General features: G+C 45.2%; 1 protein-coding gene across 2 annotated transcripts in view; it reads left to right on the top strand.

The window, feature by feature from the left end:
- Positions 1-22491, top strand: part of C8H10orf90 (chromosome 8 C10orf90 homolog) — a 105921-nt gene that overhangs the window by 17529 nt on the left and 65901 nt on the right. For both annotated transcript variants that reach the window (XM_075612255.1, XM_075612256.1), the window contains exon 2: positions 16403-16494. In XM_075612255.1, the coding sequence (XP_075468370.1) occupies positions 16403-16494 (92 nt within the window). The remainder of the gene's footprint in view (positions 1-16402; positions 16495-22491) is intronic.

Genomic DNA, 22491 nt, shown 5'->3' on the forward strand with positions numbered 1-22491 from the left:
TAGCACTCCTAAATTCTTCTCCATCAAGGATTCCCCCAATTTATCCCCATTTCATTTGTAATTCGCCTTTTTATTCTTGCACCCCAAATGCATAACCGTACATTTATCTGTATTAAACCTCATCTGCCATTTACCTGCCCAAGTTTCTAGTCTTTCCAAGTCCTTCTGAAGAGAAATTACATCCTGATTCTACAACCTTACACAATCAGCAAAGATGGAGACTTTGCTTTCGTTGCCAACCTCAAGGTCATTAATAAACAAGTTAAAAAGCAGGTGTCCCAGAACCGATCCCTGAGGTACTCCACTCACGACTCTAGCCCAATCTGAAAAAGTTCCATTTATGACAACCTTCTGTTGTCTGTCCTTCAACCAGTTTTCAATCCAGGTGTATATATTTTTACTGAGTCCAATTTGCTTTATTTTGTACACCAACCTCGTGTGGAACGGTATCAAAAGCCTTTGCAAAATCTAAGTAGACTACATCAACTGCATTACCCTGGTCTAAATTCTTACTTACCTCCTCAAAGAAACAAATAACGTCTCTTTTGGTCTCATCTTAAACCCTGAACTTCAGACTCTACGTGCTTTCTATATATATATATATAGACTGCAGTGTGTGTGTGTGTGTTGTGATTGAGTGTGTGTTGGTTGTGATTGAGTGTGTGTTGTGTTTGTGTTGGTTGTGATTGAGTGGGTGTTGTGTGAGTGTGTGCTGTGCCTGTTGGTTGTTTGTCTGTGTGTGTTGTGATTGAGTGTGTGTGGGTGTTGTGATTGAGTGTTTTGTGTGTTGGTTGTGTGTGTGTGTGTGTGTGTTGTGTGCGGGTGTTGTGATTGTGTGTGTCTGTGTTGGTTGTGATTGAGTGTGTGTTGTGTGTGTGTCTATGTTGGTTGTGATTGAGTGTGTGTGTGTGTGTGTGTGTGTGTGTGTGTGTGTGTGCCTGTTGGTTGTGTGTTTTGTGATTGTGTGTGTGTGTGTGGGTGTTGTGATTGAATGCAGCGGTGCACAAACCGAGGGGGGGGGCGCCCCGGGCGCAAGATTATTTAGGCGGGGCGCATGCGGCCAAACCTGGGTGCGCAGGCGAAAAAGATGTGCACGGGCAACCAAGAAGATGTGTGCGTGCGGGCAGCCGAATATGTGCGTGGGCAGCCAAACAGGATAGTGCAGGTGGCGGCCACGTGATTCGGAGGTACGGGGGAGGAGCACGCACCAGCGCTGTGATGTCAAACGCCCCTCCTTACGGTGTCTGCCCTACAATAGTGCTGTGTTCCTGCTCTCCTCCGTTGGCAACCTGCTTAGCTGCGATCCTCTGCAAGTGAAAGGGTAGGCTGCCACTATATCAATCATACCATGAATGTACAGAAATAATTTAAAAAAAATTAAAACACTTCCCCGCTCGTGCTTGCAAAATTATGCAGGACACCCTGTGCTCATGCTTGGAGAGTTGGTGATGTTACCGCTCTCCGCAGCAGCGTGGACGCAGCCTATTTTTGCAAGAGCGAGCTGTTGAAGTATGTAAGTATTTAGGCTGCGCTTATAGTGCCGGTGACGCGTCGTCGCCTAAAAACAAATGCATTGTCGTCATCGCCGCCGCGTGCGCTTATAGTAAACGTGACGTGGGGACGCGATTTTTTGAAGTCGGCAATATTTGATTTTTCAGGGGCTGTCGCCTTATGTGACAGCTCCTGAACCAATCAATGGCCTGGTCGCCCACGCCGCCGCCGCAAAGCGAAATACAACTTTCGCTAGTGGCGACGGGTGATGACGCCGTCGCGGGCACTATATGCGCGGCCTTAGACATATTTGTATTTACATTGTATACCGTTTAATAAATGTGTTTTTTTCATGTGATTTTGATTACAAATCAGGCAGGGGGGCTGTTGCAGGGTACATGCAACTACACACATGAGGTCTCTTGACAAGGCTTATTTATTTAGCCTTAAAAACATACAGCACACAAAACAAAATAGCTTCTCTTCAGCAGACCACACAAAATAGCTTATCTTCAGCGTGGCAAACAACGCAGTTTCTCTTTAGCATGGCAAACAAAGCCGTTTCTCTTCAGCATGGCAAACAAAGCAGTTTCTCTTCAGCATGGCAAACAAAGCAGTTTCTCTTCAGCATGCAGGACACAACAGTTCATAAACCATGTACTTTGCAAACAGATCTTATATCAGTAATCTCTTCAGTAACCCACTCCTGTCTCCTGACCAGCTAGGCTGCATGTGTGTACTTCCTGGGGTTTTTTACACACCTTGATTAGGCAGCTGGGATCCAAATAATTGTCATGAACTTCCCAGCTGAAGATAACCTCATCACTGCTACACTGCAGACTAAAGTGATAGGGGAGCCCCTGTTGCTGCCTCATTAATAGTAGATATGAACGGTGAACGGTGCTTAGGGTGTACAATGAATAGGTAGAAAGGATAGAGAAGAACCCAGTGTAGCACTCGAGTTCACCCTCTGGTGATTAGTGTATGATTTAAAATAAACTTTATTGATTCAACACATATATAAAATAATGGGTATTAAAATGACGTACTAGAGGTGGTGGGATCGAAATACTGACAGCCATAGGGCTCGCAATCAATATAGTAGGAGTCTCCTGTTGTGTATTGATATCACACAGGAAACAAGATCCTTATTAAAAGACCTCAGTGAGGGTAAGGTAGGGTTAATTCGATAATGTACTGTATCATCAGATCACAATAGGCGGTGTGCATAAACCATAGGTGGTAATAGTGTGACTGGTGATAACTGGTGTACTGAAACAAATATATTGTGCACCAGTAGGTATCAATATGCAGTCTGGTAAACCTTCCTACATGTATTATATATGTACACGCAGTGTTGTGTGGAGCTGATCATAGGTAACCCCCAGGGGTTCACAGTATAGGCGTATGGTACCCTATAGTGACCTCTGCAACATGTCACCGTTGATACTGATAGATAATGTGCATAGAGTGAATTGGTGGGCACTCTGATATGACCAGCTATACACACTGATGATCACTGCATGTGGGGAGGTGGAGGCTGTATACAATGGTGATATAGCTTAATAGCAGTTTAAAACAGCACATATCTTAACCAGACTGCAAAAGGAAGAATCTGCGATCGATCGCTAAACCGGATTCTTCCTGACCCCACACGTGAGCTGAACCAAGAAACGGACAGAGGAGAGGTTCCTGAATCTCACAGATCGAACTCCTGACAAAGCTGCCAAGCCAGCGAAACGCGTAGAGTGAACAAGCAGCAGTCCAGAAGTGTACCCTGAATGCCCCAGAGCCCGTGTGGATCCATTCTGCGATCGATCGCTAAACCGGAAGTGACGAGACGGTCCGGAAGTGACGCGACGCGACCTCGGGAGTGGGGTGGATTGTGAACGTTGAAGCTGCGCATCGATATTTACGTGTCTATGCACATGGTGCTTATGTGAGTGCAATAAGAATTGCTTTTATCAATATATTTTAGTGAACATGCAATGTTGCACTAAATGTGTCATTTTTTCTATTGAGGGTTTGCTCTGCTGATACCTGGGACCTTGTCAAGCAAGACCTTTTTTCATACTGCTGAGTCTACTGTGAGTTCCCAATCGTTATTCCTATATAGATTGCTGAATCTGTTTAAAGCATACTACACTATTATATATTTTTCCCCCACATATGGGGACAACTGCGCTGCCCACAAGCTTCTCCCTACTAACCATGTCTGCCAGTCCATATAGCTGGTGGCTTTTATTTACCCTGTCACAGGGGGCCCGAGAAATTTCATGGATAAAAAAGTTTGCTCACCCCTGGTTAATTCAACCCTTTGGCCAAAGCGTCTTAAGCCTGCTAGCCAACTTCAAGGCATGACCATTAACAGGTCCTAACACTCCCTGAGTTAAAATTCATATTTACCGCTATAATTAGGGGAAGATTGATCAGCATTGGATCTGTGGTAACCCAGCAAAATGAAACTGACTTGATCTGAAATTGGCTAGCAACCGGAAGCGTGACGGAGCCATAGAGGGAAGGAGAAAAAAGTCGGTATCGGCGGAGTGTCTGAAGGACTGATCGAGACGCCGATATAACGGGACCCACAGTGGTCAAATTGCCTGTAAACCTTTGGGAGCATGTGAGTTGTTTGGAGCTCACTGCCTATGTATTTTTAACTATAAAATTGATCTGTACTATTATATTTTTCTCTTTTATATCATTGGGAGGTCCAGTCTTACTCCATCACATCCAGTTCAGTATTATCTGTTAAACGTCTGATTTAATCCACCACATGAGTGGGTATTTGAAAGTTTTTTATCACATTCAAATTTTTGCATTTAGCATGTTGGCACTATGTAAATGTTCTGCCTTTTTCATGAGATACGGAGAGTCCCTTGCGCTGTGAAAGTTCTTGCTATCTGTTCTATGTGATGTTGGGAAACATCTCCTGAATCTGCTGCATTTGTCATATACTGCTGCGGCCGAGTTTATTCGAGCATTTGCCCGTTCTCGGCCGCAGCAGTATCCTGGCGCGCGCCGGAGGGTGCCGGGAGCGCGCCAAAGCAGCGGAAGAGTGCCCTCCGATCGGGGCGCTCTCCCTACCGCTGCCGGGTCCGCCGGGTCCCCCGGAACCCCCTGCTGCCGTCCCCCACATCGCGGGACACCAGGGCTCCCTCGGGGAGCCCTGGACGCGCGTGCAGGGGGCGCAGGCACCCGATGACGCGTGACCGCGCATCGGAGACGCGCGGCACGCCGAGGGGCTGCCACTTGCAAGCCGGGAAATCTCCCGGCTTGCGGAACTGGCCACACTGCAATAAAGTGTGTCGCCAGTGTATGGTGATTTTTTTTGTTAATTTTTTTTTAACTTTATACACTTTTTCACTATTAAGTTGGTCACTGGGCCAGAGGTCACGGCTACCAGAGGAAGTGTTTGTAAAGCTGCTGAAGCCCTTGTGTATCCAGCATCCAGGAGCAGCCCCTCCCCCCAGCGTGTGACTGCCTTCACAGAACACACAAACAGCATTGCCACAGGAGCTGCAGACGCCTGTGCTGTTGGAGAATAGCAGCTGCCTTGCTAAAGATTTGGACCCACATTCGAGCTTTAACTTGCCCTGTTGTAAGTTGGATTCTGGTTTTAACCACCAGATCGACTTCAACAGAGAACCTTCTTCTTTTTTATGGATATATTGTGCGTCCATTTTATATTTTAATAAATTAGTTTCAATTGTGTTTACAGCCTTGTGTTTATATGTTAGATGTTGTTTGTTTTCTGTTTTTGTTAGTCAGTGTTGTTCATTAGTGTTATATGTTAGTTTGTCCTATATTTACAGCAGTATACACTATGTAATATCTTTGTGCTTTATTCCATATATCTCGGATGCCTACCACGAAGTTACAAAGTTGATCCGGATGAACAGGACTGTCCCACAAGGAGCATAGCTCTTGCCAGTGTATCTGGATATTTGTTGGTCTTTATTTTCCAAGGCGCCGGTCTGTATTTATGTTTTCCCTGTATGTTTCCTGACTTTGTTCAGTCAGCGTTATCAGGCTGCCTACCTCACACATACATGTGAGCTTCTTTGTACTCTGGTTTTAGATTAATTTTATTTTTTATCACATTGAGTATACACATATTTTATGCATTATATTTAAGTGCTTTTTCCAGCACTTTTTCTTTTTTCTAGAGTAGAAATATTGAGACAATAGCTGATTGTGTGGACAAGGGGAAGATTCTCAGTTTCCAAGAACTTCGGGGTAAATTTGAGGCCCTGGACCTCCACTTGTTTAAATATCTAAAAATTAGGCATTTTCTTTACATAAAAAATCCCGGAGTCTCGCCTTCCCGGAACTCCCAAGGTTTGAGTTGCTCTGTAGGAGGGGTGTCTATCAGAAGGGACTGATTTCAGGGTTACATCTGGGAATGGAGTCCTCCGTGAACAATCCAGACCATAATGATATGCTCAAATGGGCTAAAGATCTTAATATGGAAATTGATAGAGATGACTGGGAGGATATCTGGGACTCCGCAGCAAAAACTTTCATTTGAACCACGACCAAAGAGAATATATACAAGATTTTATTTCAATGGTACCGGACTCCAAGTAGATTGAGACAGATTTACCCTGAGTCATCCGATCTGTGTTGGAGGGGTTGTGGACAAAAGGGGGATATGATACATATTTAATGGACCTGTCCTGCTATACAAAAATTCTGGTTGGTTGTCCAGATCATTAGCAGCACGACGGAGCTGGTAATTCCTGTTGATCTGCTGGTTTATTTGCTGGCAAAACCCGTCGAAGATATTAGCCGCCCCATGAAAAAGTTCATTTCATTTAGTCTAACGGCAGCTAGATGCTCGATAGTGGCATCATGAAACAGCCCCACCCCCCCAAGCAGTCAGTATAAAAACGGATAAACGAGGTGATGATTATGGAGAAGCAGACGGCTTCTTTGAAGCACTGAGGAATTCTATAGTTTGGGACCCTTGGCTTGAGAGTTGAGTTGAGATGAGGACTATCATGCCAGAATGATCTGATCTAGTCTGATTTAAAGGTTTTTAAACAGACCCTCTCCGAGCGAGGCAAGAATAAGTAAATTAGGATACTATACTATCCTCGAGAGCCGTTGTGGATGGGGGTGATGGGGGAAACCTTCCCCTTCTCCCCCTCCCCTCCCTTTTTTTTTTTACCCTCCCTATATATGGATAAAGTGTGGTTATGTCTGGGGTCTGCCCAACTTATTCAGGCATGCCTATATATGTTTACTTAGGCTGTCCACAACAGATGGTATTTGGTTTATGTGAATGGTCAACCCTATGATTATTATTCTTATACCCATATGTATGATTATTGTTGTATGTTGTTATTTATCCTCCTTTATTTTTTCCTTCCCCATTTTTTGAAAAACCCAATAAAAATATTTGAAACAAAAAAAAGTAAAGTTTGCAATGAGATCTAGTGTGGAATGAAACGGGTGCAACTTACTGGTGCAATATTCCTAGATTTTGCAAAGGCCTTTGATACTGTCGACCATGCCATCTTGTTAAATAAGCTTCAGTGCTCTGGTATAAGGGGACATGCTTTAAATTGGTTTCACTGCTATCGAGTAGATCCCAATAGGGCTCCCTCTCCTACTCCTTGGATGTCACCTGTGGGGTCCCTCGGCTCCCTACTCTTTTTAGTCTTCATAAATGATCTACCTACAGCTTGAAAGACCGCTTCAATACACATGTATGTGGATGACACCATTTTATATCCACACAGCCCTAGCCATACACCAATCTGATTTTTCAAGACTTAAATACTGAATTTCCCTATATAAACAGTTTTTAAACACAAAACCAACTATGGTATTTGTGAACAAGGCTACATTTCTACAGGTACCAATGACAGAGCTCCAGATCAGAACCAACTCTAACACCATTCTACGGTAGCTTCAATCACTACTTTTTAATATTTAGACATATGACTTGACTCCCATTTAACATTTGGGTTGCATATTTATACTCTAACATCCAAAACCTATGCCAAACTGTGTGCATTTATAAGAACAAATCCTCCCTAAGCCCATCGGTCAGAAAGTATCGTACAGTAGATGCCAATGCCAATTCTAGTCTTTGGGGACATGGTATATGGTACAGGACTACAAACTCATCTTGGCAAACTAGATACTCTCTACAACTGAACATGCTGCTTTGTCCTATAATGTAACTACAACACACACCACTGTGAAATACTCCAAGAACTACTGTAGATTGACTATCCCTCAAGTGCAGGCGCATAGTACATTTTTCCAATCTTGCCTCCAAGAGACTATTCACAATCCCAAGGTTCAACAAAGAATCCAGTCATTCTTCCTTCTGTTACCATGCACCTCATGGCTGACACAACCTACCAGAGACTCTCAAAGCCACCATTAGTCTACGCTCTTTGAAGACTTCAGCTGTCTCACATTTTAATCTTGTCTGTAACTATTACATACGCCCATAATATATATTGTCTCTGTCGATGAAATGTCTGTAAACATAACTTTTAACACAACCATGTATTGTCAACATAACTGTCAGACAGATTCGTCTGCCCTTGACTAAGATTTGTAATTAAAAGGTCTTATCCTCATGTAAAAATGTCCACTAGCCTGGAGACAATAAAAAACCACAGCTCCCAGATGCCCTTCAATGTTGGAATCGCCAACTTCTTAGTTGGGACCTATTTAAGACAAGGAAATACAGCACTCCTGGTGTTGCAACTCAGCTAAGTATATTGCTATTTTCTTTACCCGTGTATGACCTCGGATCTGCTCTGGACTATTGCCTTGCTTAACCCCTCAAGTGCACTGCCTGCTGTTTTGATCACCTGTGTATGCCCTCGGATTGCTACCTTCCTGAGCCTAAGTCATTCCCGATTGTTCTTAGAATAACTCTGTGCCCAGGATATGCAGTACTTGAATACTAGGGAACTGTAACTTTTAGGTATTATTTCCTGGTAAAACATTTTATAAATAAAGTATAATGTGTAGGGTAAAGATTGAATAGAGTCACTGTTTACTTTCTCTTGCTTGAGTTAGTATAACTGTTTTGTTAAGAAGCAGCAATCCAAATGGAAAACAAAAATGAGGCAGAGTAGAAATGTTTAGGCCTCAAAATGTGATGTGAAGGAATAGGAGCCAGAGTTCCTATGCAATGCTCACAGGAAACGGCCATGCAATGCAAACAATGAAAAAATTCCAAATCACACAGCTTAATATGGTTGTATCCTTAACACTAGCAACCTTAGATGCCACTTTAAAGGAACTCACAAGTCTCTTGAGATCCAGGTGCTGTGGGGCGTGCTCCTACCGGGTTGGTGTTCAATGTAGAAGTTTCTTGGATGGCGGTGCAGCTGCCTTTGAAAAAATTCGTGGGACCAAAATTGCAAAATGCTGGGTACAAAACGTTTAATGGCACATGAAAGACAGCAACAGACAAACTCTGACGCGTATCAGCCGCCAAGGGCCTTTGTCAAAGAGTATGAGTATAAGTATAAGTAATAGTATGTACAAGACACTTACAATTTAAATACCCCCCGCCCCCTCAAAATGTGATGAATAGAGATGGGCAATTGTGTCTGAACACGGTTAGCGTTTCTTTTTTTCTATTTTAAAACATTGCAAAATTCACAAACGTTTCAGATGCTTTTTTCCCCAACATCGGCAAGAGGCAGCAAGAACGTTAGTATCATTGGGGAAATAATACTAATGGTGCTATAGGTCAGCGCTGCGCAAACTGGGGGGCGCGAGATTGCCGGCAGAGGGCGCGGAGTTTACAGAGGCCCCGCACTTCTCGAAGGCACTTAAATTAAGTGCCGGGGAAGCGGCGAAGGCCTCTGCAAACAGCACTTACCTTGAATCAGCCGGCATCTGGAGACGTGTCGCTGTGGCAACGCCGCGAGGTCATGTGACATCACGTTGCTATGGCAACATGACGTCATGACGCCGGCAATCAAGGTAAGGAGGAGGAGGGGTGGGGGTGCGCGGGGAGGAGGACATCCAGCAGGATGGCGCAGGGGAAAAAGTTTGCGCCCCCCTGCTATAGGTGGCATATAATGGACAGTTCCACCATGTTTCAGGTTTTAATTGGATTGCTAACATTTCAGAATTCTATTTGAACAAATAGCGCGGTTACAGGGAAGAGAAAAGTAGATGTGTTTTGCGGGCCACGTTCATGAAATCTCAGAAAAGTCATTTTCCAGAAACAGCAAAGCCGCTGCTGATCGAGGAGGTAGAACAGGTGAACAACTCATTAGCGAAAACTATGCAAATATAGGCAGGTGCTTGATAAAGCAAGTAATAGAAAATAAATTAAATCAGAGCATGAAATGAAGCAATCACATCAAGGCATCTAGTAATATATCCACAAAAACCATTCCAGTGCATTGGTATGTAGGTCTCCTTTCCCAAATTTATGTTAAAAATATCATCTACAATTCCGTGCTTCTCTTGGTCAAAGTGCATGAAAACATCAAATTAATTACTGAAATGTAATTTTCTTTCTACAGGGTATGTTTAATTTCCAATATTATTCTGTTTCTAAGGTGTAAGGGTTGCATGTTGGATAGAATACAATCAGGAATCCTTAGTTTGTTGCTTGGCAACCAGTTTCTCACTTCTTGGAAATGTTACAGGTATTCCACTGTACAAAATACTATTGCTTCAATGGATGGGTTTTATAGGATCATGAACAGCTGGAACATGCACCTATTATTTAAACTTAAGAAATACTATCAAATCCAATGCCAGCATATTTCATAAAAAAATATATTGTAGTAAATGTAATGAAGTTGTAGCGAAAGGGTATTACTACTATTGTAAAATATGTCCAGATTTGCCATATGGTCCAGCTATACGCCAGACAATATAAGAGAAATGCTGCACACCTCAAAAAGAAAAATAATGATTGAAAATATGGTCTGCTTTCCACCGTACGGTAGCAGGTCTACCCTGTGGACTAGGCTGCCTCCCGGGAGGTCCCTTTCCGGTTCAATGTGCTGGACAGGATAGCTGGACAGGCGCCTGGAGACAAGTGAATAATTCGGACACAAGGTATCGTTCTCACTCACTGGTCTGCTTTAATGGGCACATGCATCAGTTCTTATAGCCCTTTCGGGTTGTTGTCACATAGTTACAATTCATTCAGGTTGCCAAGTTGCCATGTACACTTAACAGAAGTCAGTTGTCCTTAACAATGCCATATTCCTTTCAGTTACCCCCCAGCCCAGCTATCGTTGCTATAGTTATCCTTAACAAAGCTATTTTCTGTCAGCTAACCCCCAGTTGCCGTGGCTATCGTACATTGCTGACAAGACAGTTTGAATATATCAGGATTCTGGTCAAACAGGATATATGGGGCTTGATCTCAGCAAGGAGCAACTGTATTAGAAGTGACTTTTGCTCTCTGTGTTTAAACAGATTTCCTATACTTTTCCCTACAGCTATACACATTGTACCTGAGCTGACAAAAATGGAGCATATATTCTTAAACATATAAACTTAGGACCCCTACCAAAATATACATTAACAATGATACAGTTACCGGTGCTCCAGTGTTTGAACGAAAGCCTGCAATCAGTCCTGAACAGATAAACAAAGGAACATAGGGCACAACCGGGTTTAGCAAATCAAACTTATTTATTGAGCCAACACCTGTGTTGGCTCAATAAATGAGTTTGATTTGCTAAACACGTTGTGCCCTATGTTCCAGCTATACGCCAAGCATGCGTAATACTTCCACCTTCATGTACAGTAGGAATGGGCATAATACAAAGTTTTACTACTTACAGTAGATGAATACCAAACAATTGAATAAGTATGTGTAATAGCTGAATATAACGTTTTGCAAAAAAAAAATACAAACATATTAGTTGTGATGCAGCATTGCCAAGAGTGCTAAGGATCAAATAGTAAGCATTACAGGCAGTCCTCGGTTATCCAACGGAATCCGTTCTGGAAGTGGCGTAGGATAGTAAAACCGTTGTACAGTGAGTCCCATGTTAATCAGTGGCGGTGAGCGTTGGATAACGCATTCGGGTATCGAAAAAACGGCCAATAGGGTTGCATTGTAAAGCGTTGGATATGCCATTCGTGGTAAAGGGAAATGTTGGATAGCGAGGACTACCTGTATATTTATCTGGGGCATCTTAATTTTTCGTGAAGTTGATGGATAGTTATCGCATAGTTAAGCCTTTTGCTGCAGAATTGCCCATCAGGATAAACACAGCGGGGGTCCCTGCTTCTGAATTGGACTCCAGCTGTGTTAATCCTATTGGGCCACACCAGTCTGGAAAAGCTACGCAGTGAGTAGACAGAAGCAGTCCCTCTCTCTCTCTGTGCATCTCTAACAGGTGATTACACTGCTTTAATTTTATTTTAATAACACAGTATTGAAGCAGAGGGTCGCCGGAGCTGAACCGCATTAATTTTAGCCCTGTGGACCCCCTGCTTCCAGAGATACAGGCCCCGGTATCTCCTGCACGTTTAATTCTCCCGTGTCACATGACTGGGACATTTAAACTTGCCGGAGATACCGGCACCTGTAACTCAGGAAGCAGGGGGTCTCCGGGGTTGAAATTAATGTGATTCAGATCCGGAGACTCCCTGCTTCAATCCTATGTTATTAAAATATAAACAGCACTATCACATAGTAGCTTCTGTCTGCACTCACTGCGCAGCTCTTCCAGACTGATGTGGCTCGATAGGACTAACACAGCAGGAGCCCCATTGTTAATCCTGCGGGCCATGAATCGGCGAGCATGCAGTTGTACGGCAGCTGCCATCCGCGGACTCCTGTCCGGCTAAGCGGCGATAGGTCTGGCTGCATCTGTAAGTCTTAGGATGATTTAAACATGTCACACACTTTCCAGCATAGGGATAACTTTTCAATCAGGTATGTAGCCCATTGTGCTTGTAAATCTTTTCTTTTTCAGGTCTTAAACTGACTCTTTCAAAACCCTTTGTGGGTCTGAAATTGTGTGACCTAACTTGAGGACAACCAATTTCTGCCTTATCCCTGTGAGCAGATATTCATATTTACATTCTACCCAAACCCTTATGACATGTTCCCTTCTGAAAGAGCTTGAGGTTAGTATCTTTAGGCCATAATATCAACAGCACAGATACAAAGCTTTCCTGTGGATAATACTTCCAAATGTATAGCCTTAACTATAAAAAAAAAAAAGCAATTACTGGTTATCTTTTGTTGAAACTGAAGATAAGCTCAAAATCCACTTATACTCTTATTTTTATATAATTGCGTTTCACTTGATCTTAGACATCATCATTGTTCACATAACCATTTGATGTCGAATGGGAGGAGATGATTTTCACGATCAAACCAAATGTTGTTGTTGTTAATGTGTTTAATTGTTCTTTCGTAATATCTACTTCCCATTCATTATGCTATAATACAATACTTTTTTTTTAAATTGATTTTTGTATTGATTCATCCCCTTTTGTGTATAAATATACATTTTTCCACATATAGAAGAAGACAGCAGCTACCCCTAGAGTGGACCCTTTTTTTACCTAACTGTGAATAGCCTACCGCTTACTCTTAAATCTTTTATATTAATTTTACTACAATACTTAGGTGCATAGGGCAAATAGACTAAATGGTTAGCAACTTGTTGTGTAAGGCAGCGGTGCGCAAACTGGCGGGCGCGAGACTGAGTGCGGGGAGGCGCGTGGTTTACAGAGGCCCCGCGTGCTTCCCGAAGGCACTTAAATTAACATATTAAACCTAACTTACCTTGGCTCCGGCGGCTTCTCACACGCGTCGCCATGGCAAACCGATGCCAAATGACGCCGCAAGGTCATGTGAAGTCACGTTGCTATGGCAACGGGATGTCATGATGCCGGAGCGGGGGTGAAGGGGGGGCGCAGAGGTGAGGGGACCGCCAGCAGGGGGGCGCAGGGAAAAGGTTTGCGCCTTCCCTGCCTTACACCAGGGGAGTGCAAACTTTTTGAGCTGCGCCCCCCTGCCCCCCCTCACCTTGTTTGCGGCGTCAAATGATGCCGCGGGGTCACGTGACCCCGTTTCTCTGGAGACGCCATGTGCATCACCACGCATGACACCGCAGCGTCAGTTGCTATGGCGATGCGTCGCAGCGTCTGAAACAAGGTAAGTGTTTAGTGTGGCAGAGGCCTCGCGATCACCCAGCATTTAATTAAATGCATCGGGGAAGAGTGCGGGGCCACTCAAGCGCCCGCCCCCCCCCCCCCCAAACAAATCTAACACCCCGCACTTTGTGCACTGCTGGTGTATAGGATGATGCCTTTTTTGTATTACTTTCAAAAAATTATTCTATAATGTACATACAGTATATGCATACAGGATACATTTAAAAGACATAATATTCTGTTAAGTAAATAATCATGGTGTTGTGAAAGCTTGATTTGTTCCGAGCGTTTCTCCAGGTACTGAAACTGTTCCATATTTATTATCCATGAAAGTGTTCATATATTTTAATTAACTAAGGTGTTTTCTGTATCTTTTCTCTGGATATTGCACAAAATCTGTGAAATTTAGTATGATAATGTATAAAATCACGTCCTACAATACATATACAGTATTTACAGAAAGGTAGACCAAAATCGCAACTTATTAAATGATATGTGATATTAATAACGGTTTCTGCATACACAAATAAAATGATATTTCTTGGTTTTTTAACATTCTGCTTCATTTTGTACAAATCTGGGGAATACAAATGAAAAGAAAAAGGAGACAAAATGTTACAAATGATAAAGTAGACGTTAAGAAGATACTGTACATCAGCTCCTGGCTTTGTTTGGTACTAACATTACTCTACATCAGGGGTGGCCAACTCTAGTCTTCAAGGGCCATCAACAGGTCAGGTTTTAAGGATATTCCTGCTTCAGCACAAGTGGCTCAGTTGAAGACTCAGCAACTGGGTGAGCCACCTGTACGGAAGCAGGGATATCCGTAAAACCTAACCTGTTGGTGGCCATTAAGGACTGCAGTTGGCCACCCCTGTTCTAAATCACGGGTCTCAAACTCAGTCCTCAAGGACCCCCAACTGGTCAGGTATTATGGATATCCCTGCTTCAGCACAGGGGTCTCAATCAGTGGCTCAGATAGAGCCACCTGTGCTAAAGCAGGGATATCCATAAAAGCTGCCATGGTGGGGTCCTTGAGGACTGAGTTTGAGACCACTGCTCTAAATGAACAAGCTCCACAGGACATTTCAAATGTGCAGCAATGTATCTGTCTATATGTGTCCACTTATCTTAGTTTAAATGGTGGCATTACATGAAATATGAGTATTATCCAGCAGGGTATAATTTTGCCTGAAGGAGTATGTTCCTGATCCTAAAGGTTACCTCCAGTGGGCAAAAAAAGCGCTGCTCATGAAAAGTTAGGCCTCGTTCAGACAGGATGCGCTGCGACGTGCGTGCACACGTTCGCCACTCTTTCGCTTTGGTGTGGGGGAGTTTTCAAATCGAAAACGACACCCGGCGGCGAAGTGCAGCATTGTCGCCGCTGCACTTGAAGGAGACAACTGAAGTTGTGATTTCAAGCGGCTGCCGCGTCACGTGTACTTCGACAGCCAATCACAAATCACACTTTATTTATTTTTAATTTTTTTTAAAGTCCCGCCTGCAATCGCGTCTTTTTGTCTGCTGGGGATGAGCGCACGTCAGCAGACAGAAGCGCGACCGCGCAGTACTGTAGTATTCTGTCTGAGCTCAGCCTTATGACAGGTCTGTTATTACTTGTACAATCTACATATTGGTGAGAAGAGAACCGTTCAGCAAGTCACAGCACGTGACTTTCCCATTGGGAATAAGAGAACCTGCAATACCCATCTGCTGCTCTTAGGCCGAGGGCATAGTCAGTGCTTACCCGCTGACCCGCGCTCACGCTTACCAGTGAGCCCTGCAGCCGCAATGAGTGCGGCTTTAGCATGGGCTCGCACACGCTTCTGCAGGCGTAGCTCTTAATTTTTTTTTAGTTTGCGCGCTGAGAGGAGCTATGGGCCTGTCACGTGAGCTGTTCGCCCAATGAGGGCGCACCAGCTCTGTGACGTCACTGGCCCGCCCCCAGATGGCGCGTGGACAAAGGCCAGGGAAAGCACCCGCTTTCCCTCGGCCTCTGCGCGCCTCCTCACGGCTGAAGTCCCTATGGACTCAGCCTTACACTTGCACCAGCAGTGCAGCAGCACACTCACAAATCTCGGATAGGCAGAACGCCCAGAAGTGAAGGACAAATCAGAGAACTGATCCTTTACCTTTTAAAAGCTTCAGACCAAGCACTATACTATACTATCATTTATTTTTATCAATCACTTCTGCCCTATGAGAAAATACTTATAGCATTTTTTTTAAAAAAAACAACTGTGAATGGCAGTTTTAATGTATTATAATGGAACAAGCATTTTTTGTTTCTATAGCAACCATTTACAAAGTCAAACCCCTTTCCTCTTCGGAAAGGAGCTCTGACACACCCCTTTTTGAGCCCTACCCTATCTCTAGCAGTGCACCAATTGTATCTAGTGACTGCATGGTCACATGATCTTCCGGACGGAACTTGGTATCTTTGGTCCTCTTCTGCTGCACTGACAGTCATTTAGTGAACCCCTGAGCCGAATCTTCGCTGATCGATCACAGGAGAACAGATCGATCGGCAATTTAGCTAATTACTTATTGTGTGGATTGTATTGATGCACATATTAAGGGGGTGGGGACAGATGGGGGGGGGGGGTGGCAGCTTGGACTGCTGCTTTAAGGCAAAGACACCCAGCAATACATTTGAAAAAAACGAATGCTTTAACATAGTCTTGCAAAAATTTTATTCTATATATTGTGTTATCAGTGTTAACATGGTGGAGCATCATTGACTAATTTTAAATTGTGTATTATTTTATTTGAACAGGTCTAAAAGGCAAGACACTCAATTCAACTACCAATCAAAATGTGCAAACCATCCTTCAAGATGAAGCGGGGGAAAACGCACATCACAACACGGTAATATACCAGATGTAGTTGCTGTTCTAGTTGTATTCACACCATTGAGATAAAGGCCCACATTTACTAAGCAGTGCTATATCACAAGACACATTCCAGCACTGGGTAAAGACATGCAGCCTACAGAACAGCGCAAAAAAAGAGATCACAATCACTGAATAGGCGGCTGTGTCTTCCAGTATTGGAATGTGTCGTAGCGCAGAGGTGTTCAACTCCAGTCCTCAAGCCCAACTCACTTCCCCCCTCCCCCCCCCCAACAGGTCTGGTTTTCAGGATATCCCTGCTTCAGCACAGGTGGCTCAATCAGAGGCTCAGTCTCTGACTTGTGCTGAAGTGGGGATATGCTGAAAACCTGACCTATTGGGGGTGGGGGGAGGTGTCGTGGACTGGAGTTGAGCACCCCTGTCTTAGGAAATAGCTACGCTTAGTAAATATCAGCCACAAGGCAGACAACATTAGGATTTGGACTGGGTTCACATACTTCAAATCCAATGGTTGTTACCACTAAGCTACTCCTAAATTGTAAAGAGTGTGTAAAAACCCCTATCCCCCACTAAGGGAGATCTGTAGGTTACTATGATGTTATGGTGCTGTGGTGCTCACCTGCTGGCTCTAAGGAGGACTGAGTCTCTGCAATGGTATGGGGAGTACGACAACAGGACAGGTTTTCAGGATGGTGCAGCGCCTCCATCCTGCAGGGCTCTGCCAGGGGCAGGGATTCTTCCCCACAGGATCAATCAGAATAAAGGTAGTCCCAGGCCAGGAATGGTACAACCTCTTTATTGGTGGACCAGCACATACTTTAGCCTTCACATGCAAGAGAGGAGCATTTTCATAGTTGTTCAAAGAAAATACCCCTCACAGCTTGCATGACTTCAATGGTCAGGGCTCTCTCACCCCCTGATGGGGTGAGGTAGAACCATGCCTACTCCCTAACTTATAGTGTTAGGGCCAGGAATATATGGCATGGGGCATTGGGCTACAAGTGTTACACGTGTTAAAAAAATAAATGCATGTGTATTCCTAAATATTTGATAAACCTGTCAAAATTAATAGCCCACTATTGTTTGGACTTTAAACATTATTGATCTCATAAGTGAGCTTAATTATATTGTGGTTTTGCATTATATTTCTAGTAAAGAGCATACTTACCTTAATCATAGGGGAGGTGACATTTTTCCTTACCGTTGCCAATAGTTGAGTGCCAGTTTATGTTTTATTAATTAATGTTTATAGCACACATTACCACATGCCCCAGGGTGCTGTACAATATAAGCAACAAACAAAAGGAAACTGCTTTAAGATATAAATGATAAACATTATTCACACTATACTTAGTTATTTTAACCACTGTCTGAACTCAGAGATCCTGAATATCAGTGTGTTTTTTGAGGAAATTAACTTGAAATGAGAAACATTGCTTTTAACCAGGGGTTACAATACACAGCGGTACATACGGAAATACATTCAATGATAAACTTTGTTTCAATAATATACATATCTTGAACACAGGATTGGGTATGAAACAAATATGGAAATATTTTTCTTCACATAACTTGAGAAATTCATCAACACAACATATCTCGTATATTTATTTTGTTAAATCTGCCAATATTTATTTTAATTACTTCCTATTGTTTAGAATATACAGTATCAAGCATCCATATCCATGGGAACTTTTCAGACCATGAACCACACATATCATATTCCCTATCACTTAAGCGACTACCTATCTATTATTAGTAAAGCATTAGTGCTGTTGGGCCATTTATCATCAATACTATTACATACAGTTCTACATAGTATGTCAGGGACATCTATGTCAGAGGAAATATCACTCCAGTTTTGCACTGCCATGTTTGTTCTGCCAATGGTGGTATACTGTACGTTTGATGGTACACACGAATGTCAGATATGCCAGTATTTATTCCCATATAAAACATGAACAAGCTTTGATATATCTGCCCTCTGTATCCCCTCACTCTTGTATTGTACAAGTGTTGCTACAGCCTTTCCCTGTGGTCTAGGACATTTGGTTGAGGCTGTTTTGCCGTGACCAAGTGACCACCGGCGTTTAGCCACAATTGACCTCGCCGCAGGGACACTTAGCTGCCGGCAGCTTCGCCACTAAGGTAAGTCCCTAACCTTAACGCTTACCCTACAAACCCCTAATAGTAACGTTATGCCCTACCCTAAAAACATTTAACCTCTTACCCTAAAACCCCTTGCCCTAAGCTCTTACCCTAAACGCTAAAACGCCTTAAGTTAACCCTCTACCGTAGGCAGCCTTAAGTTAACCCTCGCAGCCAAACGCAGACTGGACTTGGTCCCATTCTGCTTTCCATGTGCATTGCAGTCATTACATCCATATACTATTTCCTGTATGAACTTGTGCAATATAAGCATAACCATGGCTTGTCCAGACTATCTTTCTGCCCTCCTGTCACGTGAGGCTAATGCCCCTCTCCCAGAGTCAGCGCGCCCGCACTGCAGACAGGCGGGGCGCTGACATACACAGACCGCGATATGCGGTCTGTAGGGAGCGGGAGCGGGAGGTGGGCGGGAGAGGGAGGTTTGAGCGGGAGGGGGGGCGTGGCTTGAGCGGAGGGACCCGCTACTCTCCCCCCCCTCCCTCCACGGCTCGGGTAAGTAAGCAACACACACACATACACACACAGACAGAGGCAGGCACTCACACACTCAGGCACACACATACATACACACACACACAGACAGAGGCAGGCACTCACGCACTCAGGCACACACATACACACACAGACAGGCACGCACGCACTCAGACACACACACACACACACATACACACACACAGACAGGCACCCACGCTGCTGTCACTCCACACTCCTCCCCGCTCCCCGAAGCCTCTCCTCCTCCCGAAGCCTCCCCTCCCCATTGGCTCACAGCCACACCACGTGACGCGTCAACGCTAGGGAACACCATTCTCTTGTATCCCATAGCGGCTGACGCGCCACGGCGTGTAGTAAGCTGTGCAGCCAGGGGGGACCGGGACCGGCTCCGCAGGATTCACCTGCTGGTGGGGAACTCGCGTGTGGCCGCCCGCGCCACCGAGCGCAGCGGGACCGAGGCCTAAGTCCTAGTAGCTACCGGCAGTAACAGGCTATCCTGTGGGGTTTAGCCCCCCCTCACGCTGCCTCACTGAGTGGCAGGAGAGGTGGTGACATTGGGTCTGTGTTGCAGCCAATCATGGTGCAGACACTGTGCCCTCCCCTTTTGCTTTAGGGAGGATGCCTTACAAATTAGAAAGTCAGTGCCTTCCCACCCGGGGAAGGGTGAGGAGCTCAGCCCTTCCTGGGGCTGAGGGAACCAAGATCTGTGCATAGCACAAGGCCTCAAAATTATCTGCTGGCCAGCACCATCCAAGGGCCTGAAACCCATTCTCCATTATACGCAAATGCTGTTATACCATCTGCAGTGGCTGCATCAAATAAAGACCCCTTTTATATACTTCTGGCTAAGTCGCAGTCTATTGGGCAGAAGAATAGGAGAAAAGAACTGTCATGGTAGGGACTGTCTGCAGCTCTGCTGTAGCCTGCTGTGACTGGAGGTGCTGTCACCGAATGAAAAGAACCTGAGGATCACCTAAAGCCTGTCCTGTTCCCCACAACATTGCAGAAGCTCATCTCTCCTGGACCCTCACAGGTAACCTGGACCACACGGACCTGTAGCCTTGGCAAAATCTCCCAGAGGTGGGGGGGGGGGGCAGGGGTGAAGCAGTGCTACAAATGGAGGGCAGGCTTTTAGAGACTTTGCAGCCAGCAGCAGTAAAAGAGGCCGGGGCCGGGCCCGGGCCCCTGATGCTACTCCAGGGACCCTGGGTGCCCATCCGCGTTATGGAAGGGGGGAACCTCTCCCTGAGGCGACACCAGGTATGGGTTGCCTGGACCCTTACCAAGGACAGACTGTGTTGGGACGTACCCTGAGGGCATGTTACCAGGGAGCATGAAGACCCTTCATCAAGGATCCAAGCCAGGGATGGGCCCTTTCAGTTGTAGGCTGGGGACCCTGTGCACGCCGTACTCTGCTAGTTGGGGCGCACCCTGAGGGTATGTTACCAGGGAACCCTTCCTTTCAATACAGACCAGAGGTTGGGGCGCACCCCGACGGGAAATCCGGGGAGCGTGTAGCCTTCCAGCGGCTTGCAAAGAAATTACTGGGGCCAGGAATCCTTTCAGTTGTTGTTGGGGACCCTGGGTACCTGGACTTGTGCTAATGGGGCGTACCCTGTGGGAAAGCATCCAGGGAGCGTGAACCCCGCATCTCACTTCAAAAAAGGACGGGGCCCTTTCTGTTCTAGGCTGGGGGACCTTGTGCACCTTAAAAGATAAGGACTGTGCTGCTTTACAATGCAATGTGTGAGGAACGGGCCCCTGAAGCGTCGCTAGGGACCCTGTGTACCTTTATTGTCATGAACTTTGCTGTGTGCTTTAAAATGGAGTGCTTAGCATGTATTGCGCAATCAAGATATTGTTGCCACAGAAAACCATGGGACCGCATGGGTTTTGCAAAATTCAGCTGCAAGTCTTGCAAAGACAATTGCATCCTGTTCGGCGGCAAAATGCTGACACGCCCCTCACTGTGACTGACTCAGTCGGAGCCTGGTCACTCTTTGGTCCTCCCTCACCCTGCTCTGTGTTCCACCTAGGGGAGGAGCACAACCCTGCACCAATCCAGGACTTTGTTTTGGCTGTGGGAGGAGCTTGCCACACCCTGCTGGACTTTAGTTTTGCAGAGCTGTGGAAGAGAGAAGAGCTGCTGCTAAGCATCTATTTCATTCTACCTCATGTATCTCCAATCAAAGATCATGTCGGAGCTAGAACTAAGCAACTATTCTCTGCCAGGAGGCTATTTCGTTATAACCATCTATGGACGACACCATTTGCTGTGTGTCTGCCTCGACTGCCGGCTTCCTGGGGGCGATGCAAGCCCTATTGCACGGTGCCTGCACTGCAGCACCTTGTACATGAGGCCTGCCAGCTCTGTACCACCGTTAGCTGCTTTTCAACCAATAGACCGGACCTCAACAGCAGCCGGTGCGGCCCCTGCGGTCTGCCCTACGCCAGTATCTTTGTCGGCCTATGACCAGGCCTTACGGTCATGGAGTGCGACCGGTGCTAATCTCTACCTCTCGGGGCCACCTGTGGGCCCGTGAGCCTGGATACCTGTGCGACCAAGCCCTAAGTTCCAGGGGCTGAGACGACTCCAGCGGTCCAAGTCCCAACAGTTCCAGGACCAGTGTTGGTGTGTCTGGAGGGTGAAAACAAAGGCACAGAAGCGCACCAAGGGTAAAGTATTATGTATTCAAAAATACAATAACAAATGCAAGTAGTGACTTACATGTATAAAAAGTTATTCCAGTAGTGAAGGTTCAGAATCATCTGGCACAAGCTGTTATGAGAACCACTACCTCCAATAGAGCTGGTGGTTTAGCTGCAGAAACATGGCGATTGTGGTGGACTACTCCTTACGGGTATCGCGAGAGGACGCAACCCGGAAGTAACATCGGAGTACTGCAGAGCCAGTTGGTCCCAGCGCTCGGGACCGATCTGTGAGCTTGGCGTCTACCTCTGGGTCTCGTAACAACTTGTGCCAGATGATTCTGAACCTTCACTACTGGAATACCTTTTTATACATGTAGGTCACTACTTGCATTTGTTATTGTATTTTTGAATACACAATACTTTACTCTTGGTGCGCTTCTGTGCCTTTGTTTTCTACATGGTTGATCTGCCGTTGGAGTCCCTCCCCGGTGAATGTTGATGAAGGAGGGGTGCCTTCACGCGACAGGAGCAGCAATAGGGGAGAGTAGATCTACTTCAATATCACCAATTTAGGAAGCATGAGCACGGATTGACTGTTTTGTGTCTGGAGGGTGAGTTGACTGCCCCGGGGTGTTGGCTGCATCTACTCTGGTGGCGCCTTTAAGGGATCCGGTCCTGGGTTTGGCTGAAATTCACCCTT

The sequence above is a fragment of the Ascaphus truei genome, chromosome 8, assembly GCF_040206685.1.
Source record: "Ascaphus truei isolate aAscTru1 chromosome 8, aAscTru1.hap1, whole genome shotgun sequence".
NCBI classification, from domain to species: domain Eukaryota; kingdom Metazoa; phylum Chordata; class Amphibia; order Anura; family Ascaphidae; genus Ascaphus; species Ascaphus truei.